This window comes from Cheilinus undulatus, linkage group 7 (genome assembly GCF_018320785.1).
Source record: "Cheilinus undulatus linkage group 7, ASM1832078v1, whole genome shotgun sequence".
Taxonomy (NCBI): domain Eukaryota; kingdom Metazoa; phylum Chordata; class Actinopteri; order Labriformes; family Labridae; genus Cheilinus; species Cheilinus undulatus.
In genome coordinates this window covers 31,165,084-31,177,566 of record NC_054871.1, presented here as the reverse complement: position 1 = coordinate 31,177,566, position 12,483 = coordinate 31,165,084, and the positions used below count along the sequence as shown (strand labels likewise).

General features: G+C 41.0%; 1 protein-coding gene across 3 annotated transcripts in view; it reads right to left on the bottom strand.

The window, feature by feature from the left end:
* The window catches only part of LOC121512370 (zinc finger protein GLIS1), a 135,748-nt gene that overhangs the window by 68,473 nt on the left and 54,792 nt on the right, over nt 1-12,483 (bottom strand). For all 3 annotated transcript variants that reach the window (XM_041791606.1, XM_041791607.1, XM_041791608.1), the window contains exons 3-4: nt 10,457-10,649; nt 6,540-8,052 (exon numbers count right to left, since the gene is read on the bottom strand). In XM_041791606.1, coding sequence (XP_041647540.1) covers nt 6,540-8,052; nt 10,457-10,649 — 1,706 coding nt within the window. The remainder of the gene's footprint in view (nt 1-6,539; nt 8,053-10,456; nt 10,650-12,483) is intronic.

Genomic DNA, 12,483 nt, shown 5'->3' with positions numbered 1-12,483 from the left:
ATTTGATCCTGGATTAGACCTCTGACTTTTTTCTCTGTTTTCTTTATGAAAACTTTCAACAGTTTCCTCTGAAAATGTAGACTTACACACATGTGCATTATGGATTTAATCAATAGCCATGTATAGTAAGAGGACTAAAACAATAATGACTGGCTTCTGTGACCCCCATCAACAGTTTCTTGAAATTGACCCTTTCTTTGTAGCTCTTTTGGAGCAACAACTCCTCCTCATTTGTGTGTCAGCGCAACCATTTGTGTGTTAGCCATTTTGTATGTTAGTACTCTCCACTCTAGGAAGAGTATGTGAGCATGGACATGATGTTTCATTACAAAGTCGCACAGCCAGCTTCTGTCCCACCATATGTGCTACACTGTTTTCAGTCATTTGGTTGGTGGTGGTTAATATCCAAATGTTGTCATCTTAGGAAATAAAGGGCTGCTCATTTACTGAGATCATGACTGTGGAACGCAATTACTTGTTGGTTTTACAACTGCATCATGCATTTATCAAAGCTAGACACTAATACTTTGAGAAACAAGCAATACAGGAAAAAATGAGTGGAATAAATATATCAAATCAATGCTTTGTAATAATAAAGAAACAAATAAATACTTTTATAGCCAAATATAACAACAAACATCCAAAAAAGACAAAGAGGTTTCATTATAGTCTCATATTTTCTGAACGTTTTGAGAGCACCACAGCCATCCTAAAGTCTAATTAGATGATTGATAGTGTCAGAGAGGGAGCAGGGGCTGCTGCTGGCAGGTGGGTTTGGCCAGTGTTGAACCACATTACTACAAAAGATCGACTGGAAAAAACTTTTATTCAGGGCTGACAAGAAGTTGGCTCGGTTCAGTCGAACAAGCAAAAGGTCCATCTATTCAGAGGCTTCATTCAGTCCCAGAGGCCTCAGCCAGCAGTTTCATCACACCACCATCACATGTGGACAGTGTTGTGTTACTATTAGCATGATGGTCGGACTGCCAAGCAGAACAGCAAACTTCACAGTAAAACAGATATAACCACAGGATGGGATTATGGGTTTTTAGAAGGATATTAGGCTTAACAAACTACCTGATGAACTCCTTTGTCTGGGGACTGACAGACAAAGGTAATTCGCAGAACAATTTAATGAAAAGCAGGGGAACCTCAAATTAAACTGCTATAGATTGAGCTTCACCAGGTGCTTATTTGGCTGGGTAGATCTGTGCATTTGTGCCAACACAGCAGACTCTTGGAGCTGTTTTTGAAGTATACAGTTCCTCCTACATGCTGATTCTATGCCTGTTCTCGCCCATTGACCCTGATTACTCCAAATGAGCCATAAGCAGACTGCTCCTCTCCCAGTACACCACAGTGAATATGTTTGTGTGCAGCCTGAGGAAACAATTGGCATTGCAGTTGAAAGTATTTTCACTAAGTAATTTGGCACTGCACATCACCACAAACACGCAGTGAAACACAGTGCTGGCAGCATCATGATGTTGGGATGCTTCTTGGTAGTCGGCCCTGGAAGGCTTGTAAAGGGAGAGGGTAAAATGAATGTGGAAAAACACAGGAAAATCCTTGAGAACAATTTTATTCAGTCTATAAGAAAACAACAGCTTGGAAGAAAGTTTATCAATCACTTCCTTAGGTGTCACCTGTCAGAGACATTCTTTGCTTGTCTAGGCAAAAAAATTACATCACCAGCAAAATATGTCAGCACTCATTGAAGGGGTGTTTTAGCTTTACTGTTGCTCAACAGAAAAAAATAAACACATTGCCCATATTTATATACAGTCAAGGGTCTCATGTGTTTCCTGATTTTGTCAGCAGTCATTATAAACAATTACTTTTGGATCTAAGAAAAAGCTGTCAGTGCAGTATTAACTTGACACATACCCCCGGCAGCTGTCACAAGCTTAAAAACAAACAAACAAAAACAAAATCTTCATACTCATGGCCTTAAATGCTTTTTTAGGTCCTATAAAAGCATCAATATTACTTTAAATTTGTTTCATAACCAACTAAGAACTCCTCTGAGGAGCTTCAAATATGCAGTGACAGCTGTTTTGAAGTATGAGAGCCTTTTGTGGCTAAAAAGCCAACACTTTCATGACTAATCTCCCTCTAAGTGCTCTCTCTGCTCTTTTAAAGATATATCCTAAAAGAAAAACAAAGCATAACTCAGGTACTGGGGCTTTTCTGGTCCTGGTATTCCAGAGGCTGGACTCAGAGATTCTGGCTTCTAAATTGTCCAGACAGGCCTGAGTGTCAGAGGCTCATATGGGTACAAACACATTAATATCAACGTCACTCACCGCCTGTACTGGGTGCCCAGACAGCTCTGGTTTCAGACGGCATTTAGAGGAAAAGTCCAGTCATGTGCTGAACCTCAGTTTTAATTAGCTAATGGTACCTGCTGTTTCATCTCCTGTGTCTGAGGAGATTGCACACAAAAGACTCTATTTTCACCTGTAAACATAGAGGCCATTTTAGCATCAGCATGTGCTGTACATCTAAAAATCTGCAGCATAAGGATTTTTACCATTCAGTCTAGTAAATCTAAATTTACATGTTTGCTGGTTTCACACATGTAGAAAAAAAGGAAATTCCATGATCTAAAGTTGTTTTTCTGTCCAGCAGGCCACAGCATCCAACTTTCTTTCATCAAGTGGTTTGACTTGAGTGGGTCGGTGAGTTTTAATGATTGTGTGTGCACATGAGCATTGGATGGTGTCCCATTAGGCAGCTAATACTCGCTGGGTTTTATCACTGTGAAACGGGTGGCTGGATTTTTGTGTCAGTAGTAGCTCTTTAGCTGTAGAAAAGCAGGGATCCCAGGTTTGACAGGGTGCACTGAACACACAATGGGACCAGATTCAGGCAAAAAGATTTTGCCTAAAAGTAAATATTAAAATATAAGCACTTTCTATGGACTAATACTGGACTAAAATATTTGTAGTTTTCGTCCACTAAAACTAAAATTTTAAAGGGTAGCAATGACTTAAATGTGACTAAAATTAATGAGCATTTGAATTAACACTGACGCTGTGGAAGACATGAATAATCTTATAAGGAATGTGTACTATAAGGGAGAAACAGTTTGACATTTAAAATGTGCATTATAACAAAAGTCTAAATCAAATGCTATGCCCTGATGTCATGAACAAATAAATAAATGCAAAAAATAAATGCAAAAAATAAATAATCAAATAAAATAAATCATTTCAACTGGATCAAATATTTGTAGAGGTTACTCAGAGAAATTCTAGGATTTCTGCAAATATTGCATCTTTCAAATAGAATATTTTCATTCACTGCATACTGTATAATGACAGCATTGCAACAGAGTCCTAAACATGGCCTCGTGCCTTTAAACAATGACTGAGCTGTTTTTCCAACTTGTTTCAAAAAGTACGACAAAAACTAAACAAAAACAAAACAGTCTGAAATTGTATAAAGCACACAGAGGTATAGTTCTGCCTGAAGTCTCTCTACATGTAACTGCTGTGTCCTCTGCACTCAGAGGGCCTGCGCCCTTCAGGAGAAATATTTTCTGACCCTCATAGCTCACAGTCCGCTCCTCAGACGCTTCAAATCCACCAGGCTGGTCTCTGACAAAGCAGAACATTATCAAAGTCTGGGACCATGTCAGGGCTACTCTTGCTGGATATATTTTTAATATTTATGCAGACACAGGAAAAAAATGTAATAAACTAAAACAACAAGTGAATTAGGCATGAAACACAACAGGATATTGCAGAGAGATTATGTTGTTTCCTCTTGGCCCATGCCCTTCAGTGTTCGCCTGCACTACACAACAGCCCAGGGCCGCCTTTAATTGGCAGGAGAGGAGGAACCAAACTAAAAGGTCGCAAAACTTTTTAAGAGCCACAAACTCAGAAATCTACAAATGGACAGAACTGTTTGTTTAAGGCATCTTTAAAATATTATCCAGGTAGAGACTGTGACAGGCTGGTGCAGGGGTTCTACTGTTGTGATAATGACTTTTTCCTGCCAAGACGCAGCGTGAAGCAAATGCTGTGCAGCTGTTCGAAAAGAAAGAGATACAGTTCATATATATATGGGGGGGGTGTTATGTTTGGATGTGGGGAGAGCCCCCTTTCATGAGCATCTGCTGGAATCTGCTGCTGGAAAGATAATAAAGGGATTAGCTTGGGTTTTTCTGGAGTGTTTGGTCCAAAAAACAGAATGTCTCATCTGCTTCCTCTGTAGGAATTGCTTGAATTCTTGAATGCCTTTGTCTATTGCCACAAATACAAGAGGTATCATTGCTGGTAGCCAAGAAGCACACAAGCTCAGACAAAAAACACAAGACTTGAACATAGATACCTAAAATAAATACAAGATTACAGACTTTTTATAACACGTAACAGACATGCAACATTTCCTTTAAGTACACAGTACCTACTTGAATCCACAGTCTAAAAAATCCACAAACACAGCTTCAAATACTCACAGAGAGCATATTTATTTTCTCTAGCCCTCCAAGTTTATCTGCAAAAGTCCCACACCAGCATACGTTCAATCCCTGCTGATTATACGTGTTGATGAAGCTTGAAAACATTTCACTTTTCTGTTTATATTCTGCCGGAAAGACCGGGTGTTACAACCCGGCATTATGTACACTGAATCAATACTTCCTATTGTGAGAGTCGGTGGAAATAATATCCACATTTTCACATGGTTTACAATGCACATGTTCAAGTAAGAGTGCTTGAAATCAGGGCAACCGGGAGGTTAGGGTGTGCAGTTTCTCATTGCCTCATGTCCGCAGACAGAGTCCAGCGGCTCGTCCACACTGAGCTGAATTGTTTCAGTTCTCACATGTGGTAAACATCACCAACAACACATATAAACATATACATGCGCACATACACTTCACAATGTCATGCATACTGCAAACATTCAGTCTGCATCTTTCTGCATGTCACCAGGCTTGAGACACTGCTATAATAAAGACACAGTGTGACAAAGACTTCCACTGGAAAAAAAAAAGATTCTAAAAAGGCTAAATTGAAACGCGCATCAGGCAAGCCAGATAGTCCGTAAGCTGTCCTGCACACGTCATGTGCAGCAGCTTTATTTCTTTAAACAAGTGGCCTGTGTTTGACGCTGGCCCTCATGTCGTTCCCCACACTTTTATGCTTTTTTTTCAACTCGATCCACTATCCTTGTCTAAAATGAAAGCATAAAAAGCCTCAAAACAAACTAACAAAAGCAAACACCTAAAGCAGAATTAAAGTCAGGGAACATCAGTAAATAACTTCCAAATTTTGAACATGGAAGCATGAACCCAAAGTGACGCAAAGCAATAGCAGCAACAGTTGAGTTTTTGTCTTTTAGCTCACTAACAAATCCCAGAATCACTCAAAATAAACATGAAATTTTAATCCAACTCTATGCAAAACTGCCATTAAAAACAACTTTCTATTAACAGACCCTCATCTGAGCTAATTCTACAAGCCACTGTTATTTAGAAAATAAACAGACCTGGTTTTAATTTCTTTTAGGAATTAAAAAAAAGCCTTGAGATAAAACAGGTGCTGTTCAAATATTGCGGACTCAGTGCTTGAGTAATTAGGACTTGGATAAGACCCTAAGCTTGAAGAGGAACATTTCTGACAGGCAGCTTTAGGAGAAGTTGTGAATTAAGACGTTCCCGACGATCCCTCTGTGGATCAGCTTCCCCAGACTACTACATTTCTCTCTCTGTGTTTGGCTTGGATATGAAGCGCTTAATACTTGTGGGACAGCTAAACATTTAAAGCTCCCATTTTAAAGGATCGAGTGTAAGGCATTGTTTGGTTTTGCGGACCATATGTGTTGGCTTTTCATGATCTGAATCCCTTCTTGAAAAACACAGGGCTTGTGAAAATAAGCACAGCTTCGGCCTACACAAATTGTGGGCTAATTGTGTATTTGGAGTGAATGGCTCTTAAGGTTGGAGGGATTTTTCCATTCGCTAACAGACGTGGAGGGAGTGACAGCTTGACATTGATTAGTGTGTTGACTTGTGCAATTGGAAACTTACCTGTAAAATATACAACCACAAATCTATTTACACTGACAGGGAAGTGCTGCTCTTACCACATCTTCATTCAGGGGAAGGATAAATATAGCTTTTTACATTTTCCACTAAAAATACAGAAATAACAATCATAACAGTTTCTCAAGCGAAACAAAATAAAAGTTTGTGTTGAAAGGTAATCAGCAGTGAAGCAAGTGTAGTTTTTGGACAAAATTGATGTGAATATCATTGAGGAAAAGTCCTCTTGGGGCATAGCATTATTTTGAGAAATATGTGCTCCAATGCAATAAAAGAATTGACAGATGGATGTAATTATGGGAAAAACTAAACTCACATAAACCATGGAATACAGGGAACCTAATCCTTTAAAAAGATGCATAATGGTGGAAATAAGAAAGTCTGATATGAGGGGGGTTTTGCACTACTGTACAAGCTATAAATATCATGAACTGTTGCTTTCTCTGTTTGGTAAATAAAGTTACACATTAAAATGACTCACCATGCACTTGTTGGGTTTCTCTCCAGAGTGGACTCTCATATGAATGAGCAGCTTGTAACGTGCGTTGAAAGGTTTGTAACGGCGAATACAGCCGGCCCAGAAACACGTGAAGTCCTCCCCTTTGCGCTGGTCGATGTGCACCTTCTCAATGTGCCTCACCAGCTCCTCCTGCTGCTCGTACGCTGCACTGCAGTCAATCCACCGACATACCTGCCTGTCAACCAACGTCCCTCCTCCTCCAACCACTTCTTCCTGCTCCGGTGCCAAGTGAGAGCCAGCAGGTGTTCCAGATGTTGGTTTGAGACCTAGAGAAGAGGTTGGTGCTGTTTGCTGGCTCTGATGGTGCAGCAGGCCCCCTGAATTGGGCCCCACATATTGGTGTAAGTGGTAGGGTGGAGGCATAGCAGGGCGGGACGTGTGGTGAGGGGGGCGGAGGTGCCCGTTGCAGCCACTAAGCTGATGGTGATGGTGATAGTGGTGCTGAAAGAGTTCATCTTCACTGGGTGAAAAATCGTCTAGGGGCTCCTGCTTGAGAACGGCCCCTGATCTTTGGCCCCCGTCCAAAAGAGCCCCAGATTCAGGCCCTGAATGCAGCATCCCGGACATCAGTGCCCCACTCATCAAGAGCCCCAGCCCATCCTGGCCTCCCCCTCCTCCAACACCTCCCCCAGCGGTTCCCGCAGCCCCCCGCCCCTGCAGCATGGAGCCCTGCTCCTCACACAGCCCCTGGCCTTGCTCTGGCTCTGCTGATGACACCGATGAGGAGGACGAAGAGGAGGAGGAGGAGGAGGAGGAGAGGGAGAGCAGGCAGGTGGCAGGTGAGGATAGCTGACAGCTCTCTTGTAGCAAAGCCTGCTGGGGGCTGCTGTGCGGTGGGGGCCTCTGGGGGGCTTCTCGCGAGCAGGAGTTAGAGGGTGGGGATGTCGAAGAGGAGGAGGAAGAGGAGGAAAAGCCGGCACTGCTGGCGTGGCTGGGCGAGAGGTTAGTGCGGAAGCCGTTGACGCAGGTGACCATTGACATCTGGGAGGAGGAGCAGATGATGGCGGTGATGTTGATGCCTTCGGAAACAGCGCCAGAATCTGATGGGGGACCCGCTGCAGCCGAGTTGGACTGTGAGGCCAGGGAGAGGCAGCGTCTCTTCAGACTGCTAGCACTGAGCAGCCGCGCTGAATGACGGGAGCCAGTTGGGGACAAAGCCAGCGGGGAGGAGCCATCTTCATTATTAAACGCTTGCACTGCATCCCCTGACACAGCGCTACCTACACCACTTACTGTACGTACACCATTACTGCTGGAGCTAACCTGTGATGATCCCATTGCTTGACCCGCCCGACAGTTCTGAAACCCGGCCTGAGACGTGCTGTGGACCCCTGACCCGTTGTTGGAGATTTTGTAGCCCATTGGGTTTTCCTGTTTGATAGGGTAGGGCAGAGAAGACTGAGCGCCATTGGCAGTGCCGCAGCCCAGGCTGAGTGAGGCCCCCGGCAGGGTCCTTTGGAAAGCAGGGGAGGATCTGTAAGGAGAAAGAGACACAGACGGGAATATGAGCGCTGTTAGCTCACAGGCTGATGACAGATTGTGGCTGGTTGATCCTTCCCACCAGCAGGATTTAGCCTCAGCATCCTGCTAACCCCTCTCCTCCAATCATAATCTCAGTATTAGGGAGAACTATGTCATAGTAACAACTCTTTCAGCATTCTTAAATGTTGAATATAAGCTTTTCTACGTAGAAGTAAGTATAAACTATCAGCTTGTTAAACCAAGCTATAGAAAAACAGCAGCCATCAGTTAGATCAACTAGACAAAGAAACACATCACTTAGGAGCAAGATGCTGCATTATTTATAGACTATTTTGTCCAATATCCTGTTTTTATAGATGGTGCATTATAATTCTTTTTTTTAAGTTGTAATATTATTGCAATTACATTTTAGTCCTATCTACTAAGTATTCACCGGATTTTACTGCCTTTTTATCTGATTTACTACAGGGTTGTCAAATTTAAGTCCTTTTCTAAGAAAACTAAACTAAAAAAACTAAACTAAAACTTTTTTTTGTCACTTTAAACCCATTTTTCTGCTTTTCAACATTGTTTGTTAACGAATTTTTGCCACAGCCCATTTTTAACTTTTTTTTTTCCATTTTACACCTTTTTTAGCCTCTTCCTGACCATTTTTACCCATATTTGCTGCTTTTCACCCATTTTTGCAACTTTTCCACCCATGTTGGCAATTTTTTTTTTTTTGCCAATTTTAACCCATTTTTGACGCCTTACAGCAATTCTGTAATTTTCCACTAAAGTTGCCTAAGTGTTTTCTGCCTTATTTTCTGGCTCCCTTCTGCATTTGTGCATATTATAGCTTAGCTTAGAGTCTATCATTACTTTCCAAATAGTTTAATTCTATGTGCAAATTCACATTGTTAACATAACCAATAAAAAAGTAAGTCTGTAAGAATTGTTAAGAAAAGGGATTTTCATTTTGAAAAGCGCTCTGCTGTTCTTCGGAATAAATAAATGAACAATATTTTTTGTTTCTTTAATAAGAGTGATTATTATTCAGGGCAAACGTTATTATTACAGCTTAACTTTTCAGTGAATCATGATTTTGCTGACCTCCATGGGCTCCAATCTGGCTGGATCCCAGAAAGCTCACTCCTTACCCCTACCCTTTTTTGGGCAGCCTTGCTAACGGTTAACTTTATAGTGTTGAGCAATTTCTATTAAAGCACAATTTTTTCATTTTGTTTGTAAAAATGGAGGACAACTTACTCAGGGCAAAGCAAATCCACCTACAGGTACAAAATAAGTCACCTAAGCTATCCTTTTACTAACAAATCCTAAACTTTAACTAACATAAAACACTGTTTGACCACAATTTCAGTGTTTATCATGTAAGCCTGGTATAGATTCATTTATAAGATGACATCGGACACCAATGCTGACGATCCAAAGTGTTTTTATGAATAAATGAAACAAGATCTTGTGGTAGTGAGAGGATATGAATGGGCATTTATGGCTAAGAATAAAGAAAGAGGAGGATGGATGGCTGCTGAGACCGAGAGGCCACTAGCTAGTGTGTCCACCTGTCAGGCTTTGATGACACAAAGGGGTTAAACCCAACCCAACATCGGGGAAAAATAGGGAGTCACCTGTTTTTTGGTGGCATAATTGCAGCCTATGAAGGGTCAGCATTTACAATACTGTGTATTATGGTGGGAATCTTTGCCCTGCTGAATGGGGAACCCAGGTCAAATTTCCCCATGCGTTGCTGTGATCTCCTACATAATCATTGCTGTCAGTTGGCTCATTATGGATTTTGTCCAAAGCCCCTGAGTGATGTGAGAAGAGCTCTCCTTTCTGCGGGCTATCTCATGAAGGAATCGTCTTTGTCCTTTCCCCTCCGAGCACACAGGGGGAAAAGCAGAGCTAGGATTTTAGAGAGCCATGGGCAGATTTTGTCGTCGTCGTTGTTAATAAAAACTTGACCCCTCTCTCTTTCTTTTAGAAGTGCCATTTCCTGTTTGGCTGCAGTGAAAACATTGAGAGAAAATACAAGAGGGGTGAATGTCTGTCCAGAAACACTTTTGGTGAGATAGCCGAGGACAGAGGGAGAGACAGGAGGACAAACCCCATAAAAGAAAATGTCTTTTGACTAACAGTAGTCAAGGAATGCACAACAGAAGAATCACATTAGTTTAACATAAATGTTGTACTTTGGACCCCTTTGTGTGTTTTCATTAGACTCGGGAAAGCTTTCCAGCTATGGTAGATGTATGTGTGCCTTTGCTTCATGAAAGCACAGATAATGAAAAACACACTGTACCTGCATATTGTTAGTAATACTATTCCCACAGGAAGCGTTCAAAACTGGAACAGAAACAGAATCATTTGAAAGAGTCATGATAGTGACAGTGTACCTGGTGTCCTGGTGAGGGCCGTCCTGCAGGAGGAGATCGGGTGTAGGTCTGTCACAGTGGAGGCTCTGGGTATAAAGCCCCCCTAAATGACCCCCCACCAGCAAGGGCAAGCTCTGCCCACATCGCATCAGGGAGCCCTGAGCACCACCCAGCTCTGCATCTGCCTCTTTCTCTGAGCAGTAAGCACCGTTCACTGAAAAAAAAAAAAAAAAGAGCAGGAAAAACAACACAGAGCAGTCTTATTATCGGTATGTGACAATATTACAACACCAAACCTGCACTCAAATCAAGAACTAGCTGAGCCAACTGGACTCAGTGATCCGCTAACTGCCCTGGAAGAATCATCAGTTTATAGTGGGACTGGTGCCATTAGTGACATGTTGAAATCTATTATTTTATTAATAATCTCCTGAGGAATAATTATTGGCTAGTGACTGGTGATATATACAGAGCTCTTTGGCAAAGCTCAGCTAATGACAGCAAGAATAATGCCGAAGAGATTTATTTCCAAATATTATTGCTGGAGTAATCGAGGAATTGTCTTCCAAATGGAGATAGGTCCTCTTTGGAAAAATAAACTCTCTCAAATTAATGTGTCCGGAAGATGGAGCCAATTAAAGTGTCAATGTTGTTTCAATAAAGAATGGAAATTACAAACTGTCCATGAAAATCCCCACCAGTTGTCCTCTTGTTTTGCAATAAACTCTTTGGAGGAAATGATTTAATTTATTTGTCATTAAATTAATAATTAGGGTTTTTTTTTAAATTAAATCATAGTTAGTGCCAATGATGTTATCTGAAAGTGCTTTTATTAGGTTGTTTTTAAAGATGGTTCACCATTTTACTAAAAAGCCTTTCAAAGTTTTGTCCCAGCATGCACTCAAACACAACAGCCAAATGTAACCATGTCACTACACTTATGGAGTGAGAAAATATTTAGAGATGCACAAATTATAAAATCAGGGCTGATGCTGATACCAAGTTTAAAATAATAATTCAGCTGCTCACCAACGTATTCTTAATGACTTATTGTGGTGCAACTCCCACAAACATTAGACCATGAAAACAGCTGAGTTGCTAATTCTGGCATAGCTTCACCACCTGCCAAGGTGCACGGACAATAAAGGAAATGCAAAGCTCTAACAACACCTGTAGTTCAGAGAACAACTTTGAAAATGTCCTCTGAATTACCAGTGTGGCTGGAACTTTCTGTTTCCTTCATGACCATGAAAACAGATCAGAGTGTGACCAACAGGTCAATACTGTTGCCCCATTATAAAGCTCTACACTGAATCAGCTGTTAGGTGCTAGATGTCAGCATTAAACTGATGACACAACAGAAAAACATCTGCTACTGACGGTCCAGATGTTTGCAGATGGCTCATGTTCGTCAAAACGGCCAATATCAATGTTAATCTGTCCTTAAAAATATCACAATCTATACATTTTTAAATGGTACATTAGCTTCGGGAGTATCTTTTATCAACTGGACTGTGATATATTTCTTGGGCAAAGGCTAAATACTGTAAACTTTTGGTTACATCAACATTTATATAAACATAATCTATTGCCTTATTATGAAGTTGTTTTGTTGATAATGTTTAGCCTTGCTTTATCAGTGTAAGGAAATTTAAGCATGTTTTCTTAGTGGTAAGGGTTTCTCCATTCAGGTTTAATGCTATTTTAGAAGAACTATTTGTGAAGTCTTGCAGCTGTCTGCTGTTGGAAGATGTAAGTAAGGAAGGGACAAGAACAGACCTTATGGGGGAATTACAATTTCTGCAATGTTGTAAGGTTAAAGAAGTGACAAGCATAGATGACCATTGATGTAATGTTGTTCACCTGGTATAAAAAGTGAGTGTTAGGAATGAAGACAGAGATCAATTTGGGTCTTCTCTCCATGCTGCATGTCAATAAAGGAAGGTATTTGATTCATCACACAATGTTAGACATTTTCAGAGGACCTTTTTTATTTTCAGATTGTTTCTACATCAATCAGATCTTACCATCTCTTATTCTGACTTTTA